The sequence below is a fragment of the Trichosurus vulpecula genome, chromosome 9, assembly GCF_011100635.1.
Source record: "Trichosurus vulpecula isolate mTriVul1 chromosome 9, mTriVul1.pri, whole genome shotgun sequence".
Lineage (NCBI taxonomy): Eukaryota > Metazoa > Chordata > Mammalia > Diprotodontia > Phalangeridae > Trichosurus > Trichosurus vulpecula.
The window spans coordinates 191,199,131-191,226,875 of record NC_050581.1 but is presented as its reverse complement, the minus strand read 5'-3'; the positions used below and the strand labels follow the sequence as shown (position 1 = coordinate 191,226,875).

Genomic DNA, 27,745 nt, shown 5'->3' with positions numbered 1-27,745 from the left:
TGAAGAGAGAGTTTTTTTGAAGACAGGAGACATGAGTATGCTTTTAGGCAGCAGGAAAGGAGCCAGTATCCAGGGAGAGACTGAAGATGGGTGATAGAATGGGGATGACAAGAGGGGCAATGCGTTGGAGGAGATGGGATGGAATAGGATCACTTGAGTAGACAGAGGAGTTGGCCTTGGTAAGGCAACCTCATCATGTGAGGCAGGGGAAGAGGAGGTAGTGGTAGAAGGTGTCATAGTGATATTGGATAAGGAAGAGGGGAGAAGAGGGAACTCGCGGTGAATGGCCGCAGTTTTTTCTGTAAAATATGAGCCAAGGTTCTCAGGTGAGAGAGTTTGAGGAGGGATGCAAAGGTTTGGGAAGAGCCACTATGGAGAGAGGGATAGCGAATTGATGAGGGAGGAATAGAAGGATTGCCCTGCAGCAGTGAGGGACCAGCTGAGGTTGTGTAACATAAAATTATAGTGAACCTATTCAGAACAGTTGCATGATTGTTTCCACCTTTGTTCAGTAGCACTTGTGTAGGAATGAAGATATTCCAAGCTTAAATGTGGCAGGTACAATTGGTGAGATGTTAAGGGAGTCAGAGACCCAAGAGAAGAGGACAGTCTAGAGTTGAACTGGTTCACCAAAGGGTCAAGATGGGGAAAAAATGGAGAGAGTGGCTAATGCCGGAGTGATGGCCTGGGAGATAATCAAGGGACTGAAGGTGTGGAAATCATGGTGTGGACAAAGAGTGGTGTTTGGTAAAGGAAGGCACAGGGAGAGTTGGAAAGGTAATAGATTGTGGTCAGATAAGGAAATGTCCAAGTTCTTGAACACAGAGGTGATAGATTTGTGTATAACGGCAAGATCAAGGATACAACCATCTTTGTGGCCAAGGTGAGGTAGAGGAGTAGGTCATGGGAAGTGAATAGATTAAGGAACTGAGCAGTTATGATGTTTGAAGGAATGTTGGTATGGATGTCGATGTCCCCTAAGATGAGGGCAAGAGATGGGGAGGAGAGAAAGATTGTGAGCTCTGTAGCAGACTTGTTGAGGGTGGAAGGGAGAATGTCCTGGAACTCTGTAGACAATGTAGTGCTAACAGGATTTTGATTGGGTTGGTTAAAAATGTCAATCTTATGAACCCAAAGGTAGAAAGGTTATTGAGCGATGGTAGTAGGGAGAAAATCTGGAATTAGCAATGGAGAGCAAGGAGTATTCTAACTCTCCCTCCTTGATCAGAGAAAGAGCTTTAAGATGAAGACAGGTTATTCCCCATGAAATAGGCATTCCAGGGGGCACAGTGTAAAGAATGGGTAATGTTTGGTTAGGATTTGGGGGTCAGAGGGTTGAGAGGGATGGGAATAAGGAATTGGGTAGTGGGGGATGGGGAATGGGGTTTGTAGGATGACCTACAGGGATTCAGAGTTACTGAACTATGTAGGGTATGACCAAATATGAGAGACAATTAGTGTGATTTCTGCTTTTTAAAAATTCATGATTTGTTACTTATGATTCTTTATAATTTTAAACATGTCTTTTTCAAAACTCATTTCTAGATATCCTTGATTTCATCCACATGGGTACTCCCTCATCTGATCCAGATTGCAGTTTCCTTACACCCTATTAAACAACCTCCGTGTCTTGCCATACAACAAAAATTTATTGTGTGGCATTTGGTTTTGTGATCATGAGCTTTGCTGCTCCTTTGGTGACAGACTGTTCCAGAAGATTGTCGCTGGGTCTCACCTTTGAAGTCTTCTGTAGCCTGTTGGTGGCTTGCCAAAGGTTGCTTTCTGTGGTTGTAGCCTTCTAGAACCCAAAGTCTCTTGTGTAAACAGAAGATTCATTCAGAAGTTGACTTGCAGAAAAATGCTAATCTAGTATGTCTTAGGATTTATGAACATCTTTAGGTTCCAGGTTGGAACTGTTTTTATTTTATCCTGAATACACCTGTAAAGGCCTCTCTTCTTTAGGAGCTTCAGATGGACCAACAGGCTAAGAAACATCTCCAAGAAGAGTTTGATGCTTCACTAGAGGAGAAGGACCAGTATATCAGTGTTCTGCAGACTCAGGTAAATACTTCACCATTTTTGAGTGAAGAACAAAAGAAGAAATGTAGTCTTGAATAGTTTTCCAATTATTTGATTCCTTGTTGTCCTCTTACATTGTATTGAAGGCTATTTGGCTGTCTGTCTATATATAGGAAAAGTTGTTCTGGAGGTTTGCTTGTTGGTAGGATATTTTTCTCCCTTAACAAGGTAATGTTAATTTTATCCAAACCCTCTGAATAAGTCCTTACTCCTTAGTTGTTCTAATGAGAACATTTTATTTAGGTTTCACTGCTGAAGCATCGCTTGCAAAGCGGCCAGATGACTGTGGAGTTATCTAAACCCGAAAGCCTCCCCAAAGAAACTAATGAAGAGAATGCACAGAATGATCTGGACCATGGAGGTAAGGTAGCTCTTGCCAAGTCTTTTTTAATTCAATTATTCCAAGTGGCCAGTAAGAGAGAGAGATTGAGAAGAATGGGTATTAGTTGGCCCAGCTGAGGTAGTCGGTGTAGTGACCCAGTCTTGAAGTCTTCAGAATATCCTACTTATTAGACCTTTTGTTGGGGTGTTAAAAATTACTTTTCTGGGAGGTGACTTTACTGATGTGGGTTGGTCCATTAGTGTCATATGTCTTGGAGTAAACATGATTTCAATGCATTTTTCCTAGTTAGGCTTTTATATTTCTTGCTTAAAAAGCATATTTGCTTTGGGAGACTAGCTTTTGAGATTTGTATCTTGTCTTTATCAGTAGTGGCATTTTTTTATTGCATCCTTGAAATTATTACTTTTATACTGCTTAAGTATCGTAAATAGCTAAATTTGTTATCAAATGGAAAATTTTATTCAGGGTTATTAAATACACTGTGTTCAGGTTTCCTAAATTTCATGTGTGTTTGATACTTTACAACCTAAGTATTTTCATAATGCCTTGACCTGTTCACAAAGCAGAATTTGGTATGTGCTTCCTTTTCATTGTGGTTTTGTGTGTGTGTGTGTTTGGGATACATAGTGCTCATTCATTCTCCCACTTATTATGTCTTGATATTTGTAATGAAGAGACTTTGAGAAACTTGTATGAAATGTTCACTGCATCGCATTTTATTTTATTTTTTTAATTTATTTTTTATTTTTAGTTTACAGCACTCAGTTCCACAAGTTTTTGAGGTCCAAATTTTCTCTCCCTCCTTCCCTCCTGCCACGACAGCATGTAATCCGATATAGGTTCTACATATACCTTCGCATTAAACTTATTTACATAATAGTCAAATTGTAAAGAAGAATTCTGTCCAATGGAATGAATCATGAGAAAGAAGAAATGAAACCAAAAAAAAGGGGGAAAAAAAGAGCAAATAGTTTGCCTCAATCTGTATTCAGACTCCATAATTCTTTCTCTGGATGTGCAGAGCTTTTTCCATCATGAGTCTTTTGGAGCTGTCTTTGAACCTTGCATTGATGAGAAGAGCCAAGTCTATCAGAGTTATTCCTTACAGATATTGTGTGTCTCTAATCATATATAATGTTCTCCTGGTTCTACTCCCCTCACTCAACATCAGTTCATATAAGTGTTTCCAGGTTATAATGAAGTCCATCTGCTCCCCATTTCTTATAGCACAATAGTATTCTATTACATTCATATACCACAGTTTGTTTAGCCATTCTCCAATTAATGGGCATCCCCTTGATTTCCAATTCTTTGCCACCACATAAAGAGCTGCTATATATATTTTTGTACATACTGCTCCATTTCTCACTTGTGTGATCTCTTTGGGATATAGCCCTAGAAGTGTTACTGCTGGGTGAAAGGGTATGCACATTTTTATAGCCCTTTGAGCATAGTTCCAAATTACTGTCCAGAATGGCTGGATCAATTCACACCTCCACCAACAATGTAAAAATGTTCCATTTTTTCCCACATCCTCTCCAGAATTTTTCATTTTCCTGTTTTGTCATTTTAGCCAATCTGACAGGAGAGATGTGGTACCTAAGATTTTTTTTTTTAAATATTTTATTTGTTTTAGATTTTTTATTTTTAGTTTACAACACTCAGTTCCACAAGTTTCTGAGTTCCAAATTTTCTCCCTCTCTCTCCCTCACTGCTCCCCCCCCCCCGACAGTATGGAATCCTATATATGCCCTACATATACCTTGTCATTAAACTTATTCACACAATAGTCAATTTGTAAAGAAAAATTATGACCAATGGAATAAATCCTGAGAAAAAATAAACAAAACCAAAAAAAGAAGAGGAAAAAAAAAGAGAGGAAATAGTTTGCCTCATTCTGCATTCAGACTCCGTAGTTCTTTCTCTGGATGTAGATAGCTCTTTCCATCATGAATCCTTTGGAGCTGCCGTTGAACATTGTATGGCTGAGAAGAGCCAAGTCTATCAAAGTTAGTCATCACAGAAGCAATATGCCTGTGATTGTGTACAGTGTTCTCCTGGTTCTGCTCCCCTCACTCAGCATCATATCATGTAGGTCTTTCCAGGTTATTATAAAGTCAGTATGTTCCCCATTTCACATTGCACAGTAGCATTCCATTGCATTCATATACCACAACTTGTTTAGCCATTCCTCAGTTGATGGGCATCCCCTTGATTTCCAATTCTTTGCTGCCACAAAAAGAGCTGCTATAAATATTTTTGTACATACGGGTCTCTTTCCCACTTGTGTGATCTCTTTGGGATACAGTCCTAGAAGTGGTACTGTGTCAAAGGGTATGCACATTTTTATAGCCCTTTGGGCATAGTTTCAAATTGCTCTCCAGAATGGCTGGATCAGTTCACAACTCTACCAACACTGTAACAGTGTTACAATTTTCCTACATCCTCTCCAGCATTTATCATTTTCCTGTTTTGTCATGTTAGCCAATCTGACCAGAGAGATGTGGTACCTAAGAGTTGTTTTGATTTGCATATCTCTGATCAATACTAATCTAGAGCATTTTTTTTCATATGACTGTCTTCCTCTGAGAACTGCCTGTTCATATCCTTTGACCATTTCTCAATTGGGGAATGACTTGTATTCCTATAAATTTGGCTCAGTTCCTTGTATATTTTAGATATGAGGCCTTTATCAGAGACACTGGTTGTAAAGATTTTCTCCCAATTTTCTGCTTCCCTCCTAATCTTTGTTACATTGGCTTTGTTTATATAAAAACTTTTCAATTTAACATAATCAAAATTATCCATTTTGCATTTTGTAATCCTCTCTATCTCTTCTTGGGTCATGAATTCTTCCCTTTCCTATAAATCTGACAGGTAAACTATTCCTTGCTCTCCCAAATTACTTACAGTATCAGCCTTTATTCCTAAATCATGTACCCACTGCATCACGTTTTAGTCCCTCGTAATGAGTGCTCTTTGAGCTCTGAAAGTTCCTACCTGCCTGACTCCTCCATGGTTATTCCATTTCAGTGTCAACGGAAGGAGATGGAGATGCCGCCAAAACTTTAGAAACTCTTCAGCAGAGAGTTAAACGACAAGAGAATCTCCTCCAGCGGTGTAAAGAAATAATTAAGTCACACAAGGAACGAGCTACCCTTCTGACTAATGAGAAGGAAGCCCTTCAGGAGCAGCTCGATGAGAGGCTTCAGGAGCTGGAGAAAATGAAGGTAGGGATCAGTGCCAGGCTGCATTCTGACTGTCTGCAGCTCGGGTCTGAGTGCTCCCTGGGGAAGAGATGGCTGGAGCCTCCTGGACACAAGGCCTGGTGCTGCCCTTCTGGCTTTTGTGCCTCGATGGCTTTCAGCATTCAGCTGTCATTTCCATAGGTGTCATAGAAGGAGATCATTTAGGCATCTATTTCACAGACAAGGAAACTGGACAGAGGTAGGGAAGTGATTTGTCTAAGGTCTCCTAAGACTTTAAGTGAGTACACAAAAGGAGGCTTGAAATTTTTTAAAAACAATTTTCTTTAATTATTTCTAAAATATAACATGAGGAAGATGTTAAAACTGGGTATAATTGCTCCATAGAAAAAGTATTCCAGATTTTAGGAGGGATGAAGAGGGAAATAAATATTCAGGTATTCAGTGAAGACTTTTTGTTTTTATTTTTGTTTTCAGTACCAAATTCTCTTCCTCCACCCTTCTTCAACCCATTCATTGATAAGGCAAGAAAAATGATACCCATGATGCATATGAAACGATGCAAAACATTTCCACATTAGCTGTGTTGTGAGAAAAAAGAAACATGAAAAATGTAGACAGTGAACAACAGTCTGTTTGCAGGTACCTTCAGAGGAGTTCCGCAGTCCTTTCTCTGGAGGGGGACAGCTTGTTTCACCATGAGTCCTTTGGGTTGTCCTGGATCATTGGATTGATACAGAGGCACTGTCTCCCACAGCTGAGTGTCCTTGCAATAGTACTGTTCTTTGAACACTGTTTCTGTACAGAGCGCAGACTTTAGTAACTACGCTTCCTTCCTCCTAGCCCAGGACCCTTTCTGATTCTGCAATTTTCTTTATTTTTTCGTAAACTAGACTGAAGAGGAACATGATGGTTCAGGTACAGAGAGCAGGAGGATCATGGGTACAGAACTAGAAGGGGCCTTGGGGGCCATCTGGTCCAGATCCTCATTTTATAGAGGAGAAAGCTCAGGACCGGAGTGAAATGAGATGCTCAAGATCGTAGATGCATCAGCCATAGAACCTGAATTTGAACCCGGGTCCTGACTACCAATATCTCCTTTTCCCCTTTGCACCACACTTCCTCACAGCTTCAGTTTCATACGCTTTATTTTTAACATCCTCCTAATTGAAGTTTTATGTAGAATTAGTTCTGTTGTGTTCATGTCACATTTTTGTCACTTGAGATTAGGTAATTTGGCAAGCTCCGCTGCGCTTCACTTAGTATGGCAACCATATCCATTTGGTTATGAAGTTAGAAACAAGCCAAAAAATAATGTAGGAAGCAGACTAGCTCTCATAAATCCACTTAGTTGAATCTTTAGGGGAAGCCTGGAGCCAACCATAGGCCTTCCTCCTGATCGGGGGTGGGCCAGGAGGGGCAGCAGAGGAACATTTAACTCAGCAGCAGAGGCCAGAGGCTACAGCCGCTGGGCAGGACAGTGACAGGAGACTGGCAAAGGCAGACCTAGCAATTCGAAGAGCCCAGGTCTCTGGTGCCACTGACTACAGAAACAAGCCACATGCCTACCCCAGTGGGCAGCAGTGCAGAACAGATGTTTGTGTTGTCCCAGTCATCAAGGGAAGGATCAGTATAGAGATGTGGCAATAAAGTACATTTTAGAAAGATTCCCCTAAGTGTGATTAAAATAGAAGCTTTTGTGTTAAAAGAAAAATTAATTTCTAGGAAATTAATTTTTGTAAACTCTGGTATTTACAGAATTACAGAATTTCATAGTTTGAAAGGCCCTTTGGTGGCCATCTTGTCTGTAGCTGAAAGGAATCCTACTCCAACATCCCAGACCTCTGGTCAGTGAGCTGTCCCTTCCACTTTTGGAGAGGTCTCTTCATCAGGGAGTTCTTGACATCAAGCTGAATTTGCAGCTTCCTGTCATTGCTCTTCATTCTGCCTCTGGGACCAAACAGAGCAAGTCTAATCTCTCTTGTGCTTGATTTCCTAAAAGATGCTGTGCAGATGTGACTTTCTCTGAGATGTTTTAGCTCACATTTGTGTAACACTTGAGGTTTGCCTGTTCTGCATGCACCTGTGTAGTCCTCATGGTGACCCCTTGACAAAGGCCTCCTTTACAGATGAAGAAACTGATGCTCAGACAGGACACTTGTTTTCACCAGCATGTGTGGGCCCAGGCCTTCCTGATGACGAGTGCAGCCAGCCCTTCCTCGCCATTATTCTGCCTCTTGGTGGTGGTCTTCACTGGTGCTGAATGGTACTGCCCTAGTAGAATGCTTGAGAACGTTAGGAAGGGCCAGGGACATAATCTGGTTCAGTGCCCTCCAGTGTTAATTCTTAGCTTCATGTTCATTATTATAAAGGAGACCAAGTTCCTCCTTCTCTAACTCCACCCCCCACCCTAAAGATGGAAATGCCATTTGATTCAATTCAACAGCTGGGATTAATGAAATCCTTGGTTTGACTTTTGCAGCTCCATGTGACCTGTCTCCTCCCTACCTTGCCAGTCTGCCTCTCAGTCTCCCTCTTTCCTTTGGAAAGATGAGAATCTAGAACAACAATACACAGCCACTCTAGCTCTTTAAAGGAGATCACTCTGTACTTGGACGATTAGGAGAGAGTTTGCCTCTTTGATCATTGCCTCTGTGTCTCTTAGCAGCAATCTTTTGTTATGCACTGATGATCTATCCAGCCTTAAATAAACCTTCACTTGACTCTCCTGACTTCTCCTGTCACCATCCGAATCATCAAATCATCATCCCTCTCCTTTCTTAAATAGATTCTTAGAACTCTATGTATTTATACTCATTGCTTTCCACTTCTCAGCCACGTGCAATGTGGTAGCCCACAGCATGACTGTGTTTGCTGTCTTTAGTGTTAGCAGTGATCTCTTCGTTGCTGTGTCCAGTGGCTTTTCTGAGTCCTCATCTTCCTCACTCTCTTTGTGGCTTTAGACATTGGGAGCTGCCTTCTACTCATAGAAGTTTATCCCCTCTGTGACACAGATCTCCCCTGATTCCCTTCCTGTCTGACTGCTCTTTGGTCTCCTTATCCATCTCCTGTACCCTAACCCTGAGTGTCCTGGGGCTCCTTTTCACTCTACATTCTCAGTCTTGGTTATCTCATAACTCAATTGTCACCTCCCACATATATATAAAACCACCCCTAATCTCTCACCTAGGCAAAAGTTAATAGAGCCTTAGGCCTGGAGTCAGGAAGACCTGAGTTCAAATCTGGCCTCAGACACATAGTAGCTGTGTGACCCTGGGCAAGTCACTTGATCCTGCTTGCCTCAGATTCCTCATCTGTAAAAAGATCTGGAGAAGGAAATGGCAAACCACTCTAGTACCTGCCAAGAAACCCCAAATGGGGTCATGAAGAGTTGGAAATGACTGAAACGTCTGAATAAGAACAAACAAAAATCTTTCCCTTGAACTCTAGTTCCAGATTACTTACTGCTTGCCAGAAATCTCCACTTGGATGTCTCAAAGGAATCTAGAGCTCATTATGTCTAAAACAGAACAACTCCTTATCTTCCCCCCAAACCTTTCCTTCCTCTGAATTCCCGTATTTCTGTGTAGGGGCCACTGTTGTTTAAACCACTGAGGTTTGTATCTCAGAGCCTTTCTGGATTTTTCACACTCCTTTACCACCATTATTCCTGCCTGTTTCCTATCTTGTCATTATCAGTTTGACCTCTTGAACATCTCTTGCGTCTGTCCCCTTTTCTCCACTCTCCACAGATACCACTTCTAATCACTACTCACCTAAACTGTTTTTCATAGTCTCTTTTTAAATGTTAATTTTTTTTTAATCTGCAAAAACATCTTCTCTCCTCCCTTTCAGCCACCTCCCCACTCCATGGAAAAAGTGGAAAACAAAATCCCCCTTCAAACATGTATAGTCAGGCAGAACAAATTTCTGTGTTAGCCATGACAAAAACACAAATCTCATTCTGCAATCTCAGTCAAGAAGTATTTATTAGGCACTAGATTGTGGGCAAAAACATAACAAAGGAGTCGGAGAAAGCTCAGGATCCCAAAACCCAAAATTCTACAGGTAGGTAAAGTCAGCTTAGCACAGATGAGGAACTCTTAAATGAAATTCTCACTGTATGCTGAGAAACTCTTCCAATATGAAAGAAGAAAAGGATTTGTCTGAACAGACTGATGCAGATGCACAAAGAACTCACCACGGCTGCTGTCAGCAAAACTATCTCCCAGCTCTGGGTATTTGCACTAGTTTTCTTTCATTCCTGAATTTCTCTCCCTCCTCTCTGCCTCCTGGCTTCCTTTAGGTTGCAGCTAAAATACCACTTTCTACAGGAAGCTTTCCCCATCTCCCTGATTCCCGTTTTCTTGATTATCCCCATTTTATCCTACGTGTATCTTGTCTATGTAGTTGTTTGCCTGTCTTTTTCCTCAGTGAATTGTGAGCTCCTTGAGAGGAGGGATTGTGTTTTGGCTTTCTTTTATCTGGCACATAGTAAGCATTTAATAAATGTTCATCGACTGATGGTGATCTTTGTATGATCACGGTGATGAGAAGCACCTTGGGACTGGCAAAGGTTCCATTTCTTGATTTTCGCAAAAGAGAAGAAAATGGAGTCTTCAAAGTCTAGGCCTTTGAGTTTGACTTAAGTTCTTGCAAAATTCTACAATACATCATTCTAAGAGATGGTAGTGAATATCTGGGGCAGCTGGGTGGTGCACCGGATAGAGCGCTAGGCCTGGATTCAGGAAGACTCATTTTGTTGAGTTCAAATCTGCCCTTAGACACTTACTCTGGGTAAGTCACTTAACACCCTGTTTGCCTCAGTTTCTTCATCTGTAAAAATAAGCTGGAGAAGGAAATGGCCACTCCTGTGTATTTGCCAAGAAAACCCCAGATGGGGTCATGTGACTGAAACAACTCAACAGTGACCAAGGAAGGGTGGTGATCACAAAGAAGTAGTGTTACTTTATCAGGAACAGGTTTGATGGGTTGATTTCCTCTTTTGCCAGGGCAATTAAATTGACATAGAGATATAGTGAAGTAGCTGATAAAGTCTTTTGTACTAGTATTTTAAAAATACAGGCTATAAAACATTGCAATTAGTTGAACTTGAAACTACTTGAAGTTTGCTAACAACTTGGAAGGGGGTTTCCAGCCCTGTCCTAATTTGTATTTGTAGTAGAGACTTTGATAAAGGCCTTTCTATAGTTTTATTGACTTAAAAGTTCATCTGGTTTTTAAATGGCACATAGGCCAGTATGATCAGTTCACTGGACAAGAGTAAGGATCCCAAAAGATCTCAACATGATTGAATCTTGGGATAAAAAAGATTAGTTTCCTAAGTGTGAGAGGTATGAAGTATAATTAACAGCATTTTGCTGGCAGCTATGAACATGGTGAAACCATTTGCAGTAGGTGATAAAGGCCCGGAATAGTGTAGCTGCTGTTTGAGTAGTGAGACCTTGAGACTGACTCATGTGAGGGAAGTTATGCAGGTAGGAAAGACAAGGCTTTGTGTCTGAGGGATGGGGGAGAGGGAACAGAGTGACTAGAAGAGGAGCTGTGTTGCCAGCAATAGAAATAGGGGAGGATGAATGCGTTTTGGAGGGAAAATAGTTTTATTTTGGGTGTGTTGAATTTGAGATGCTTACAGGGAAATCCCCATGCATATTTCCAGTAGGAATAGCTGTTCATGAGGGGGATTAAGTCAGAGAGAATGAGGACTGAGAAAAGGTCAATCACTGATGATATTTGAGCAAACACTGAGTAGTTTTGGACAGTAGAGATGACAAGGGTTTTGGGCCAGTAGTTGGTGGGAATGATATGGTGGCATTGGGGGGAAAACCTTTTGGAGTTTTAGCACTGAAGTGATGGGCCTAGAATTTAAGGGAGTAGGAGGGTAGAGGAAAGGCTTTTTTTAGGGTTGGAGAGACTTGAACATTTCTTAGACAAGATGAAGCCACGGGTCAAGAGAGAGATTAAAGGTATCTGAAAGAGAAGAGATGAATGACAAAAAGAGATTGTTGATGTGAGAGAAAATAAGTTCAGATAAAGTGATTAGTTTTGGTGACTGACCTGAGAAAAGGAGGAGAGAATGGAGAAAGATTATTTAACTTCCTTGAGGGCAGCAACTATTTTGTTTTCATCTTGAAAATGTTTCATGTACCTTGAACTTTTAATAAATACTAGTTGGATTTTAACTTTTAATGAGTGGAGGGAGGAGTCTCGTGAAAGATTATGGGAGGGGTAGCTGGGGGACATGAAAGTATTTAGAAAAGCAGCATTTTTGGAATAGCCTAGAAGCAGAGTCATGGAGCCACAGGGATGGTCCACCAGAACTTCTGATAAATGGCAAACTGCCTGTCTGGCTGCACCTTTCTGGTTGTGAAGCAAATTGCTCACGGTGGGACTGTGCTCTCTCATGAGGCTCATCAAGATCTGTTTTATAGATGTGGAAACTGAGGCAGGGAGAGGTTGACTTCAGATTTTCCTGACTTCAAGTCCTGCCCCCTATTCACTGTGGTGCCACTTTGCTGCATAGGACCAGTGGGTGAAAGTTACAGGGATATTGTTTTCCATTTAGTGGAATAAAAGATTTCTTAATAGTTTCTTCTGGTCCAAGATAAAATAGGCTGTTTTAGGAGTGGTGAATTGCCCATCACTTGTTCATTAGATAGATAATAAATGACCCCTTTATTACAAGGGGTATTATTAAATATCTGGCACATAGTAGGTGCTTAATAAGTACTTTTTTAATTGTTTGATTAACTGACTGTAATAATAATGACTGCCTATATATATCACATCCACATGTTTCTGTTTTTCAAATGTATGTTCATGCTGTTATCATAAAATGAAAATTCATTTAACTGTTACTGAATTAGATTTTTATGGGAGGGTAGTTCTAGGATTTTAGCCGTAATAGTGGACTTGGAGTGTGGAAACTCACTCCATTGATATAAATTGGCACTTCATCTGTAACTTAGAGTCTTACAAAATTGCTTAGAACACCAGAATCTGAAATGATTTGCCCAGAGTCACATAGTTTTGTATAATCCTCTCTCTACTATGTCAACCTACTTCTCCTAATTGAATTAATAATAATTTTTTTTAAAAAAGAGTTATCTCTTTTCAATTTATGAAGTGATCCAACCTGTTTGGAGAGCAATTTAGAACTGTGCCCAAAGGGCTATAAAACTATGCATACCCTTTGACCCAGCAGTACCACTACTAGGTCTGTATCCCAAAGCAAAGTGATTTCCCCCACTCCCCCCAAAAAAGGAAAAGAACCTATATGTACAAAAATATTTATGGCAGGTTTTTTTTTTAGTGACTAAGTAGTGGAAATTGAATAGATGCCCATCAACTGGGGAATGGCTGAACAAGTTGTGGTATATGATTGTGATGGAATACTGTTGTCCTATAAGAAATGATGAGCAGATTTCAGAAAAAACCTGGAAAGACTTATGTAACAACAATTTGGCTAGCAGCTGCTGTAGGGGTGTGAGACCCAACACAAGACCAGTGTTAGAAACATACTTACATTGTCTAGGAATAAACAATACTCAGAAGGCCAAGAAGGTTTTAATTGTATCTTACATTTATTCCTCCTTAATAAGTGGGTACGTCGCCTTAACAGAGTAAGGGAAGTACAAGGGATTCAGAAAGATACCAGTCCTTTTATTGGTTCCTAATTCGAATCTCCCGCCTGGCTCTTCCTTGGCCAGATTTAACCACCTGAACTGCCCATATCATGCCTCCCTCAAACAGCTCCTTAAGCATGGCTCTAACCTTTAATCAGATCAGAAGCCTGGTCTCTGCTAGATTAGAGTTCTAATCAGTCACGGGACTTACATTCTGCTAAAGCTGGGGTGGGGTGGAGATACTTTCAACTCTGTGGAAACAAAACTGCTTCCCCATTTCTCACACCAGCAACAAGAGCTGCTGGCACAGGTTCTTTGATCTGCTTTTTTAAGGAAAGCAACTTTAAGGGGTTAACAATCTCAGTTTAATCAAACATACATATATCATTCACTTAGTTCAGGGGGAAAAGATCAGCCCCCTGAACTTCAAGGCAAATACAAATAGATATTACAAACAGAAAATGTCAAGACATCAATAATAATATTCAACAGACATGGCTTGTCTAATCAAAACATCACATACATAGTTACCCAAAAGAGAAGCACCAATGGGTCTGGGTTAGCAAAGCTGGGGGGCAGTTACAACAGCTTGCCCAGAGTCTCAACACTCCTTCTATGAGTGAGCCCTAAAAGTCACACACCAAGCTCTTATATACCTGTCTTAGAGAAGCAAGAACAAGAACAGTGAACAGTGAAAAGTCCCATTTAGGGTGTGGGCAAGTTAGTTAATCCCTAGTACCACCATATCCAGGGTTTTTAATCTATGACTCCCAATTGTCTTAGTGCTGAGAAACATTCCAAGATAAGATCCCATTTTACCAGTCCCATTCAAACAAAGGCCAGAATCATTAAAGACATTTAAGAGAAGAACAGCAAAAAGCCCTGCTCTGACTACCACTACAACTTAATAGGAGAGCTGATGTAAAGTAAAGTGAGCCGAACCAGGGGAACATTGTACACCCTGACAGCAATATTGTATGATAATCAGCTGTGAATAACTTGTCTATTCTCAGCAATATGAAGATCTAAGACAATTCTGAAGAACTTCTAATGAAGAATGCTACCCACCTCCAGAGAAAGAACTGAGGGAGTCTGACTGCAGATCGAAGCAGACTATTTTTTTTACCTTATTTTTTTTCCTTTTTTTTCTGGGGGGGGTGTCTAGGGTTTCCTTTCATAACATGACAAATACGGAAATGGAAATGTTTTACATGACTGCATGTCTAGCCTTCTCAATGTGGGGAGAGGGAAGGCAGAGTGAGAGAATTTGGAACAAAAATTTTTTAAAAAAGAGTGTTAAACATTGTATATGTAATTAAGAAAAAAATAAAATATTACAAGAAGGAATGACCCCTTTTCTCTCTGAGTAGATACCAATAGTGCAGATACTGTCATGGACAGTCTGAGAGAAGGGTCCTTAGGCTTAAAAAGATTGGGAACCACTGAATCAAAACTTTGGGACCTTTCCAGTGCTTTAGGTTCTGTTATTCTAAATAAGTTATAATATGGGAGAATTAGAAGTTCCTGTAGATTTGTATAAAATCCTTAAGTTCTAAATGATCATATGGAGTGGAATCCTTTTTATCTCCTAGGAACTTCATATGGCTGAGAAAACGAAATTGATTACTCAGCTTCGCGATGCAAAGAACTTGATTGAGCAGCTTGAACAAGATAAGGTAAATAAGCAAGAAGAGGTAGTCTGGCTCATAGATCTGTGTTTTGAATAGCTTAAAAGTACTCAGAATGTAAATGTCAGATCTACTAGAGTCAGATCAACTTTAGCTCTAGTGTTTTTTATGGAAATCTGATAATCAGTGATTTCTTGACCTCAAGTCAACACCGAATTGTCAGTCACATTTTTGTGAGAAGAGACGTTTGTAATAATAGCGTGTGTTTTAATATTTGTTTGAAATGTATACTTTAAATCTTTGAGGATATAGTTATTTATAAATATTTAGTACTTGAATGGGCAATACGTGTTAAGGAAATGAGGCCAGTGAGTTTGAGTTATTACTCTTTTTAGGAGTCTGGCATGGAAGGGGGAGGAAAGAGATGGTATGATGCGCTCATTGTCTCTGTGCTTAGGGAAAAAGGAAAGTAAACCGTTTTCCCTTGATCCTGGCTATGCTCTCAGTGTGATGTCATTAACTGGCTAGTGAAAAGTACCCAACAGGGACTGGTGGAGAAATGGAAGATAGGAAATGGTTAGCCTGGGGAAGGGAAGATCGAAGGGGTCACATGATCACTTTGATTTCAAGTATTTGAAGGATTGTCCAGTGGCAGGATGGATTAGATTTGTTTTTATTGGAAATAGCAGAAGAATCAGAAACCATAGGGGGCAGTTACAAAATCTCAGGGTTAGGCCTGATGGAAGGACAAACTCTAGCCATGAAAGCTCTTCCAAAGCAGAGGGACTAACTTGGGAAGTGGAGGTCTTTAGGCAGAGATTGGTTGACCACTCCTTGACAGTGATATAGAGAGGATTGTTGGTTAAGGAGGACTGGAACAGATGCTGGTCTTTGAAGTTCTTTCCAACCCTGAGATTCTGTGAAAATTCATGGGAGAAGGGATATATGATGGAGTAGGATCAGTGATGTTTGTGTACAATACAGCTGGGGTGATTACCCTGGGCATAGGTTGGGGTTGGGGCTCTCTAAAACACTGGACTGAATTTAATGAATCCTGAGGAGCACTTGGAGCTGGGGAGCCCTGGTGGTAGGAAGGACAAGGTGGAGCAAGGGTTTGGGCTCTTGAGTTTTGGGGTGCAGTGGTGGTGAGCACAGCTGTAGTGAGTATGCAGGAAGGTCCTAGTTGGGGCTGAGCTGTGAGAATGATTGTAAGGAATGCTGGTATGGCCCGATGATTGATAGAAAGATGTCTGTCATAGAGGGTTTTTGTGGATACGAAAGTAGGAGTTTAGTGATAAAGTAGCAGTAATGTTGTTTTTAAACGTCTTTGGCTGGGATGTGTATTTGCAGAAATATGCCCACGTAAAAGCCATATTTATTAAGGGAAAGTCATGGTTTGTGGTGAAGGCCATTATGGTTGAAGAGAATTGTGTGAATGCTCTTGTGTGTGTATAGCTTCCCTTTGCTAAATTCCAGACCTTACTCTTTATGAAGAGTTATCCTGAATGTGTGGTGATACCCTGTTTACATAACTGTCAGAGGTCTAGAAACTTGAAAGATGCTAAAGTAGCTGTGTTTATATCCATCGGAAGTAAGCAAAAACACACCTAAATCCTATTATATAAATAGCATTTCATTCAGTAAAGAGAATCCCATTCTTTCTCCTTAGACATTTCTCTAAAGGCTGTATCATGTAATAGTGTGTAGTGTGGTTAACTGTTTTGTTCCCCTACTTGGTGATCAGGCCCACTGAGGCAGAGACTGTGCCTTCCCTTGGCATCTTTCTCCCTTAGCACTTCACACAGTGTTCTTCTGCACATAGCAGGTGCTTAATAGAAATTAGTACAGGAACAAGATAGCCTTTCGTTATTCTGTGGACCTGAGGGCATAATAGAATGTTGGTATGTTAATTGATGTTCTGAGTCATCTTGAGTTATTTAGGAAGGGGTAATGGTTTTCAGTGTGCCTTTTAGAAAGAGTTCCATTAAAGTGGTTATCATTATACTCTGAATAGAAAAGTTTGAAAAAAACTTTTCTAGAACACATTTATTATGAACTCCTCAAGATGGTGGTAGATCACTGACTGAGGTATAGCTCTGTCCTATTTGCCCAAATACTTAGAACTACTATTCTAAGGTGCGGTGTCTTTGTTGTGTTTGATTCCTTCTGTATTGAATACCCTTCTGCCTCCCTCGTGTCCTTGATGCTGGTGTTCATATCACAAAGGCTCAAATGCTTCTCCGCAGGGAATGGTAATAGCAGAGACTAAACGTCAAATGCATGAAACACTGGAAATGAAAGAAGAAGAGATTGCTCAACTTCGTAGTCGAATCAAGCAGATGACCACCCAGGGAGAGGAGCTACGAGAACAGAAAGAGAAATGTGAAAAAGCTGGTAAGCAGTCTTGGGGGCTGTCAGTATAGTGTTGAAGCCAAAAATCATTTAATAGAGTTGTATGAAATGCCCAGCTGAGGGGACCTCATCATGCATGGACAAAAATCTCCAGATAAAGAGAATCTTCAGACGATCACGACTTGCATCTGAACTTCTGTAGCTAATCAGAACGTGTTCTTGCAGGCCCAGTGAGTGCCTGGCATTGGCAAGGTATTGTAGGGACTCAGGAGCTTATAAAACATGGGCCTTACCCCCAAGGAACTTATTGTCCAGGTAGGAAGACAAGACAGATGCCTAGGAATGCTGAGCAGGATAGCCTCCTGTACTGTAGGGAGGTGCTGTGTTCAGTAATGTGTTAGGGAGCTCTGTGTGGGGGTATAGATGTTTAAAGAGGAATTTGGGGAAGGGAGAGAGCCCCCTGCATTAGTCCTGCTGGGGACTCTGTAGGAGAGTTGGGCTTCAAAGGAGGTCTCCTCTGGGGCCACCATTACTCTCTTTCCTCCCAGTCCTTGTTAAACTTTTTTTTGAAAAGGAATCTTGGCTGCTATCCCCATTTTGCTCCAGCCACTCTCTTTTTCTCCCTTGTAGTCTGTCTTTTGCCACCAGTACTATACAGCAACTGATCTCTTAAAAGTCAGTTTAGTCTCTAAAACCTGTGGTTCTCAAGATGCTTTTCCTCTGACATTTCCGTAGCTTTCGACACTGTTGGCTGTTTTCTGCTGCTGGTTATTCTCTCCACCCTTGGCTTCGGACAGGCCAACCTCCTGCTGTTTCTCTCTTGTATCACTCCTTCTCTGTCTCCTCTCCTGTTCCTTAGCAGTTTTCTCTCATCCTCACCTGTAGGGCTCCAGGGTTGGCCTTTTTCACTTCTCTCTGTATACTTCCTCTCCTTGCAGTATCGAGTCAGATGACTCAGCTCTCTCCCTTCAGGGCTGACTTCTCTTGTACTTCAGCCTCACATCTTTGCCTCCCCGAGGACATCTCCACCTGCAGATTTCAGTCACTTGTCAAACTAAATTCTGTCTTCTCTCCTCCTCACCATGTCTTTCCTGCTTTTTGGTTTTCCTCATTCTGTCTGTGGTACTACCATTCACCCTGCCTGGCTTCCAGGGTTTTCTTGGCCTTTTCTCTGTTCCTTGCCTCTCAGATACATCAGTCTGCTCCCTTCCACCCTGGGTCTGGCCCTTGGCTTTCATTGTGCCCACCCAGATGATTATTAGAATTTCCCTAGTTGGGGGCAGGTAGGTGGCACAGTGAGTAGAGCACCGGACCTGGAGTCAGGAGGACCTGAGTTAAAATCTGGCCTCAGAAACTTGACACATTTACTAGCTGTGTGACCTTGGGCAAGTCACTTAACCCCAATTGCCTCACCTTCCCCCTTCCAAAAAAAAAAAGAATTTCCCTAGCCAGCCTTTGTTCCTGCCCTCCTTGTTACTGCTAGAATGATCCTTACATGTAGATCTGGTTGTGCTGTTTCTTTCCTCATACTTGTCTGATGCTCTGCCTTTGAGGGTCCTTTGTAGTCTATCCTACCTTCCCAGGCTTATCTCCCCTCTACTCCCATTCTAATAATCTTGAACCAAATTAGGTTGTCCCGAACATGCAGCATTTTTATGGCTACCTTGTTTTTTTTGCTCATGCTTTTTTTTAATGCCTGGAGCGCCTTCTTTCACATTTGCCTGTTGAGTTCCTGTCACATTTTATTTTTTTCCCCAATTATCAAGCATTTCTTCTCCTGCCTCTCTTCCTGCCTCTTCATTCAGAACAAAGAAAAGTGAAAAACAGCCCCTTCCCCACAGTGAGCATGGTTAAGCCAAACAGATTCCGTTACGGACTATGCCCTAGCCATTCTTTGAAACCTAGCTCAGATGCCACCTCTTTTACCGAGCCATTCTTGATCCCCTTGACTTAAAGATTTTATTTATTTCAGTGCACTTAGTATGTAACTTTAAAAAAGTTGTTTGTTTTGTCTCCTTCCTAGCTTGTAAACTCCAAGAAGGCATCTCTTTTAGCATCCTTTCTGGTCATTAATAAATGTTTATTAAATGAATGGGTGATCTGATCTTTGGATTAAAAACAGGAGAGAATGGAGTAAGGGAGGTGATGTGGGAGGTGATTGCAGTAATTCTGTGATTCTGGCATGAAATAGTGAGGGCCAAGGTGAGGATGCTGATGGGAGGAATATAGAGGGAGGGAGGGAGCCAGACTCACTGAGACTTGTTAATTGGAATAGGCAAAGGAGTCATCATGATCAGAGCTAACTCTTCAAGCTTTATGCTTGGGAGAATAAGAACACCACCAAAAAGAAAGAATGATTTTGGGAAAGGGAGCCGGTTTGAGAAGGAGGAAGGAAGAAGAGATTAGGCATTTGAGTTCGAAGTGATTATGGGGTAAGTATTAGAGCTTGTGTGAGAGGCTGGATTGGAGTTGTGTATTTGGAAGTCAGTTATGATTATGAAAGGTGATAAATACTCCAGAATTAATATAGTCATTGGTAAGTAAAAAACAAAGAACTAGCTGTCCACTGAGACCAAGATAGGGGCAAAAGACTGGAAATGAAAATGGTTCATTGGTGTTCCTGTAGATCCTCTCTGGAGGTGAGTGGTAGGGGGAGCTGTTGGCCTCTGCTGTCACAGTTTAACCCCTGAGTCTCTGGGATACAGCCCAGAGCCAGATGTTCCTTCTGGCAGGGCTAACAGACAACCTTTCTCAGGGTCATCTCTGTACGGGTCCCAGGGATGGCTTAAGGGATAGGAGAAAGGGGTAAGCATGTTTTTACTTAAAAGCACCACAAGGAAAGAAAGTGCTCATCCAGTTCCTTCTTTACCACTCTTGCCAGGCCTTTTACACAGGCTTAACACTATTACTGCTGACAGTGGTTGTAGTCAGGCACAGGAAAACTAGTATTGAGAACTGAAAATTGCATTCTTCCAAGGTGGAAAATGTGATGGCTTACGAATGCCTTAGGTTTAGAATGGCATGAGTTTTAAAAGTGGCAGGAAATGAGGTGGCGGATCAAAAAAAGGGCCACGTTGTGAAGAGGACACCGTCCCCCTTGGGGATCCCAGGTGAGTTCTAATATCAAGCAGAGTCAGCCCAGTCCATAGGCTTATCCTGCCTGATCAAAACACAAGACAGCAGCTTAGCTGTGTTTTTCTTTTAGTGATGGTTTGTATAAAATGTATTCCCATAAATATTTACTCTGTCAGATGATTTCTTCTTCTGGTAATCAAACTGTGTAAATGTGCTTTTTAAAGGAATTGGATAATGAAGCCAATGTACTCTAAGACAGAATTAGTATGCATGTTTTAAAACAGATTTGCTCACTTTTGGAAAACCTTTGTGCCACACAGCTGTAAGTGTCTTTGCATACAATTAGAAAGCTTCTCTTTTGAATTCATAATTTTCGGGGACTATTGCCTAAAAGTGGTTACTGTTGGACTAGCTGCATAGCACTTAATTTGCTCGTTGCAGAAGTTGAATTTTAAATATGCAATGATATAATGCTGCTTGCTAATTGCATTTCATCTGATCCTAGAAGATCCGTTTGGACAGAATGTTCCAAACCTAAACATGTTCTTTTGCAGTTACGCTGTATATATATGTATGTACACTGATGGAAAGATTCCATTTAAGTGCTGAGAAGAATAAGAAAACGTCAGCCAAAGTAATTCCATAAGTCTTCTGCTTGTGAACATTTGAAGAACTGGTCAAAAGAGGCAACATCTGGGTTTTGAAGACGTTGGCTACTCTGTAAAATATTTTTTGTCCTCTGATTTAAAATGCATAGACTAGCCATATAGAAAGTATACTTTTAAGGAAAGCCTTTTAAGAGTAAACATGTCATCAGGAAATCAACTCTCAAAGTATTTTCAACTGTGAAAGATTTATTTTTGCATCTGAAAAGAAACATGAGAGCAATTAATGATCATGTCCTTAGATGGTAGATGTTCACAAATAATGGCCTTTTTTTTTGTCACTGAGTCAGAACCCAAAAATTGGCTTTTGCTTGTTCCTTGCTACTTTTCATGGAAAGTAATGAAGTCTGCTAGACTTTGTATTTCTAGGTGAAGTGTTAGAAATGCCCTATGATTGAGGAGGGTAGGGACTTAAGCTTACTGTCTTTGTGAGTGGCACAGTCTCATGACATTTACCATGAACACTTGGGAATGTGGCGGCTGCGTTAGCCCTGGCAGGCCAACTTTGTATTGTCTCCTTAGGCCAATTTTCCTGATTTGGAAGAGTTTTCTCCCTCCTGGAAAATGATTAATAAGCCCTTTGAAGTAGAGCACAACCGTCATTGTTACCATATTTCTATGAGCTGCGAAAATACGGAATTGTGTAAATGGATATGTTGAGAACTCATTACTACAACTCTGAAACTGGAAAGCTGCCATATTTTTTTTTTTTTTAGTTTTTGGAATTTCATCTTTTTGATGTGGTTTGTTTAAAAGTGAATGGGTCTGCCAAGAAGTAGTAAATGTATAGGAAGGAAGCATTAAATGTGTTTTACAGGAGTACAGAGTAACATAGTAGTTGTGGCATCTGTTAATTAGCAGGCTTGTTAGGATGTTATACCCCCAAATTTGCAGCCAGCAAAGAATAATCATGTTGCCATAACTCAAGAGTTCATTCAAAACCTCAGTTATTCTTAGTGTATATATTGAAAGTTGAATCTTAGTACTTATGGTTGTTACTCTTAACTCTGATTCATTCATAGTGTGAACTTAACTATGTAATTAGTTTCCATGGGTTATGATGATTATGCAAAATTCTCCTTTTCCATGAGGAATATAACCTGGTGGAGTGAAGTTTTGCAAGGGTTCCAGGTATTTATAACATGTAACTTCTCTTCCTATATACTCCTTCCATGCTAGAAGTTGTCTGGGCTAAATTTTAAACTTTAATGTTAGCTCATTCTGTGTGGGTGCTGAAATTAAGTTTGTATCTTTATTTGATGTAAACCTTATAGAACAATAAGGGAAGTCCTGTGATATACTTTTTATGGTTTTTAGCATCAATGTATCCATGTTTGGCTTAGTAGAAGATTTAGAACTGGAGAGGGATGGACAATGGCATTTTAAATAAAAATGTGGTTTATAGTCACAGATGTTAAAGTAATGTATAGTTTTGTGCATGTGTAAATATTTGTATTTAAATTTTGTTAATTACATGATTAGCAGCCGATTTGTATTTTTGTAGTCTTAAATCTCTCCAATCATCTTATTTTTGTGCATCCAAACATGCCAATAAGTGAATCATGGTGCCTTTCCCAAGCCTTGTATGAACAGGACTGGGGTAAGGGCTAATTTTTCTTATGCTGGGTGCTTGGAATAGGCTTTATAAAGAAAATTCTGTGCTTCTCAGGCAATACAAAATATAAATTGAAGTGATATGAAAAATAACTTGTTTAAACTAAGAAATACTTATTTGTTCTAAATCTTAATGAATTTTTGCTTCAAATTTCAGTTAATACATATTTGGTCACTCCTAGCGAACAAGCTCAGACTAGCTCCCCCACATAGAGGGAGGAACTTGCAGAGTGTTTTGATAAGGTGGTTAATAGTATAGCAGTATGCAGCTTTTTTTCTAGATGAATTACATTTTATTCTCTCTCAATTGACCATATTTCATTAGTTTTGATTTGTTAGATGAATAGCCTTTAATTTAAAATTTTCAAAGCATCTAGTCAGGTATAAATATGCTTTGTTAATTTGATAATCCCCTGCCCCCCAAAAGAAAATGACAAGTTGCAAATATATTGGTGGTGACATTTTTACTGATCATTTTCACACTTAGTTTCATTTGAATGATTAATCTGCTGGGAGTAAACAGTAGTTGTAGTAAAAAAAAGTTCTGACTAAGGTTATGGCTTCAGTTTATCCCTTATCAGGTAGTCTTCTTTTTTAAAGGTCTCATTGACATTTTTCTGGGCTTTGAATTCTAGACTAATTTGCATAGGAAACCGAAGACTAGTCCATAGAAATATTATACATATGCATATTTTGAAGAATGTTTTAGGTGCAAATTTTTAATAGGAATATTCTGCCCTGGTGGTGATTTGGGAAGGAACCTTTACTGGGGGAAAAATTTCATTGTTACATCCAAATTTTCAATACCACTTTGGAGGCCCAGATTTCATTTGTGTTGCATTCTCCAGTTTCTACCCGTGGGTGGTAGCATCGCCTCATTTTCATCGAAGTCAGGTGCTTTATCCTTCATCCGAGCATTGTTACTGGGTGAATATCTGAGGATCCTTCCTTTTGGCTCACAGGCTTGTTTTAAAGATCACCTTAAATAATATATGAAAATATTTTATTAGACTGCAAAGTCCTATATGACTATATGAAGTACCATGTGTATTTCCGTTTTTTCCTCTTTACTATGATTTTGTTTAGTGCTGCTTATGTGGCATAGTTGAGGCACAGCCTCTTTGGTGTAGTCAGAGACAATATGCACGTTATCTAAAGATCACACTTTTAGCCTAGGCACCAGCATGCTTTCAAAAGTGGTGTATGGCATTTTAACCTTCATTCCTTCCTATTCTTACCAGCCTATTCCCAGATCCAGTCTGGGACTTTCAAGGAGAGTATTGCCTTGAATCCCAGGCTCCTGGTAGGTTTGGGAGAGAAACAGTGTTAGGAAGATAAGAGAGCGGGCCATAGCAACCTTCCCTGCCTTCACCAAGAGGGTTTTTGCACCCATGAAGCCTTTATCCTCCTTAATTATGAAGTCCCTTAGCAGTCCTAGGGCATAGCAGGTGGAAGTATGTTGTAAGGGTAGCAGAGACAAATTTGGGAATATTAACCCAGGACTGGCCTGACACTTAGCTTCCTCTTTTACCACAACTCCAGTAATACTAAAAGTGGTTTCTTTCCCATATGCCCCCTTTGGGTATGCGTGCTGCAGAGCTGGTTGGCAAGCTTATTTTGAGTCCTTAGAGGTTTTATTATTCCTATATTCTTTTTTTTAATAAGTTTATATATTTTTATTTTTCAACATTCACTTCCATAAGTTTTAAATTTCTTCTCCACTCCCCGGGATGGCATGCAATCTGAATTGGGCTCTACATATACATTCTTATTAAACATATTTTCACATTAGTCATGTTGTATAGGAGAACTAGGATGAATTATTATTCCTGTATTCTTAAATAAACATTACCTTAAAGAATTGTAATAAGAGGAAGATGAGGCTTTAGGAGTAATAAAAAATTCTGCATTGTATTTAACTATCTGATGACTCATTTACTTTTTCACAAGATTTATTTATTACCTAAGATACTAGTTTTCTTCTGTAATTATCTTCTTAAAGTTCTTTTAAAAACAGTGATTGCCTGACATACATAGAATTTTACTTTGAAAGAAAAAACTGCATCCTTGTGACAGTCTGCTAGTCCTATTTAGCTTCCCTGCTGTTGGTGTGCTGGGATTGGGGTCAGTCAGCTGTCCCTTCTGCATGTTGGTGGGCCAGTAGCGATGGGGGCTCATGCACTTTTCTTCTCTCCTTGCCCTGCTCTCCTCTTTTTATACCCAACAGGATAATTGTATTAAAATTCAGGGAATGCCACTTTCTAGTCAATGCTTAAATAAGCACATTTCACTAGGGATGGAAACAATTATTAAGATACCTAGATATAGAAGAGTCAAGAATTTTAGAATACTAAACATGGACTGGTTAGAAGAAAAATTACATGTATTCTATTAATCTAAGGATTTTAAAGTTTATGAGGTGAAACATTTCTTGTTAAAAAAAACTATCAGTCAATAAACATTTATTAAGCACCTACCATGTACCAGGTACTATGCTAAGCATTGAAATGAAAATTGGATCTCTAGCTTTATGTAGATATTTTCTCAGGGAAGTGACCTAATTTGGCACAGAATATAGAGTCTAAAATAAATTTTTAATGATATGTTTTTATACACACACAGAGTTCATTTTTTAAAAATGCCTCTTTGTAGTTGAACTTCTTTAAAGCAGAAGGGAGACAGAACAAAGTGAGATTCGATGAGCCAGGCTCAGATGATATAGGTTGTGTTTTGGCAGGTGTCAGACACTGCCAGTGTCTGATCAGTATCAGACATGGCCTGGAAATGGTTGATTTGGTGAGGTGGGGTTTTCTGTTCTCCTACTTAACCCTTCATCAGCATTCATTTTGTGTTTTAGAATATTGCTGGGTAAGGAGTATTGCTCAAAGAACAGAAAACCTTCATTTTAAAAGGAAAAGCTCTCATCAGTTAGCAAAGGGCATGCTATAGAGGCCTTATTTGTAAAGTAATAAATTTATGCCTAACCACAGTCTCTTTTAGCTTTAAAGTGTACATTGTCTGAGGCAGAGAGTTTAAATCTGATTGAAACCATAATATGAAAGGAAGAATCATACTTCAAGGAAATGTTGCAGTTTGCCAAGCTAGATCCTGGAGGGTACAAAGGCAAAAATGAAGCTGTCCTTTTCTTCAAGAAATTTCTGTCCCTTTTGGGTTCAAGTCGATAGAACCCCAGTTATTGAGGTGAGCTCTCTATAGGGGAGGTTCCTCAAATACAGCAAGTGCTTAATAGTCAATATTAACAGTGCACGCAGAGCATTTTCTTGTGGCAGCATTTTGCTTACAAGAGCCTAGTGAACTAGAGAGAGTAGTTACTATTTCTGCCGTTTTATAGACACGGAATATGAAGCTCAAAAGAGGCTCAGTGACATAGCCATCGTCATAGAACTAGGAGGGAGCCGAGCTGGGACTGGAATTTCCTTTCTCCAAGGCTTAGTTTAGAGCTTTCCTTCTAAACCATGTTGCCTCTCCTTCTGTGAGAAAGAGTACTTCCTGCCTAGAGAGGATTGGAAATGGAGGAAAGAGGCAACTTTTTACTTTTCAGTTGTTCTAGGATCTGAGATTTTCAGAGTGTTTGCAAGGGAAAAAATACACTTACTACTGAGGATACCTGCCTTTTCCCCAAACAAAATCAGATCATCCCAAGCTCTCATAATTTTGCTGGGTAGGCTTCCTGTGCCTCTCTCAGTCCATTTCCAGTGTGTGGCTCAGGTACTGTTGTAAAAGGTACCTCCTCATCTGTGTGGCACTTAATCCATGTTAACCAGGAGAGGGAGGGACTTCCAGACATTGCAAAGCCAGTGGTAAGTCTCTTACCCTACTTCCATTGTCTTCTTTCCTAGTTGGATCTGAGCCTTTTTTATCTTAGTCTCAGCAGCAGGCACATTTTTCCCCACACTTGTTGCTAGAGATTATTTGTGATCATGCCCAGGGGACTGTAAGCTTCTGTAGTACAGGTATGGCCCCTGTTTTTATTTGTATCTCCAGCAGTGAGCACAGTGCCCTGCACAGAGCAAGGGCCTGAGAAGTTTTTAGGGAGATGAAGAAACTGATTCCTTGTCAGCAACTGGAAGTCACAGTTGAAATGATTTGGATTCCGTTGGTTCTCTTCATCTTGGCACTGTCATTGATGATGGGAGAATAACCGAATGAAAGGAAATGGATGAGAGAAAATCTTAGGTACAAATAATGGTAGGTGAAAGGTCATAGAAGCCAATATGAATGGTTATTTCACAATCTATTCATGGAGAGCAAGAGCAAGAGAGACAAAGACAGACAGGAAGTAGTCATCATCACCTACTGGATCTTGTTTGTCCAGCTTTAAGGAGGGGGCCCAGCACCCTCAGCTGAAAACCACAACTATCGTTCCCCTGTCTTGTTGCTGCCTCTCTTTCTTCTCCATGAGGGACAGTGACACACCAGACTTCAGTGGTAGTATTTCCTGAACTATTTTCTTTTTTTCATTCTAGCTTTTGAGGAACTTGAAAAAGCTTTGAGTACAGCACAGAAAACTGAAGAAGCCCGGAAAAAAATGAAGGCTGAAATGGATGAACAGATAAAAGCAATTGAAAAAACAAGTGAGGAAGAACGCATAAATCTGCAGCAGGAGCTAAGCCGAGTAAAGCAGGAAGTTGTAGACATTATGAAGGTAAGGTGATTCCGTTAGACTTAGAAATCAAAACTGATGGTTTAAAATTTTTTATTTTGTGTTTAATCAACAATAAATGTGTAAGAGAGAAATTAATGGCAACTTGTCACTAACTATAATGTATTCTAGGTTTATGATTATGTTCAAATATTTTTATGTGGTTTTAAAAATATATCTTGTTGATATCTTTTTGCTCTTACATGTTCTAGATTCCCCCTCTATTCTTCACCATTTCTCCTTCCAGAAGGCTATTCCTTATAATTAATAAATTGAAATAAAATAGAAAAAAGGAGAGTAAGAGGAAAAAATGTCAGCAAAACTCACCAACTCGTTGGAAAAAAAATCAGATGGTATCTGTAATATTGCACCTCTGTTTAACCTGACTTCCACAAAGCAACTGGAGGAAGTTTTTTCTTACATTTCTTCTTTGGAGCCAAGCTTGTTTTTTGAATTTTGCAACATTTATTTTTA

The 27,745-nt window shown here is 40.1% G+C and overlaps 1 protein-coding gene across 5 annotated transcripts in view; it reads left to right on the top strand.

The window, feature by feature from the left end:
* The window catches only part of GOLGA4 (golgin A4), a 102,989-nt gene that overhangs the window by 37,411 nt on the left and 37,833 nt on the right, over window positions 1-27,745 (top strand). For all 5 annotated transcript variants that reach the window (XM_036739022.1, XM_036739021.1, XM_036739026.1 and 2 more), the window contains 6 exons: window positions 1,963-2,061; window positions 2,323-2,440; window positions 5,456-5,652; window positions 14,867-14,950; window positions 17,149-17,296; window positions 27,096-27,274. In XM_036739022.1, coding sequence (XP_036594917.1) covers window positions 1,963-2,061; window positions 2,323-2,440; window positions 5,456-5,652; window positions 14,867-14,950; window positions 17,149-17,296; window positions 27,096-27,274 — 825 coding nt within the window. The remainder of the gene's footprint in view (window positions 1-1,962; window positions 2,062-2,322; window positions 2,441-5,455; window positions 5,653-14,866; window positions 14,951-17,148; window positions 17,297-27,095; window positions 27,275-27,745) is intronic.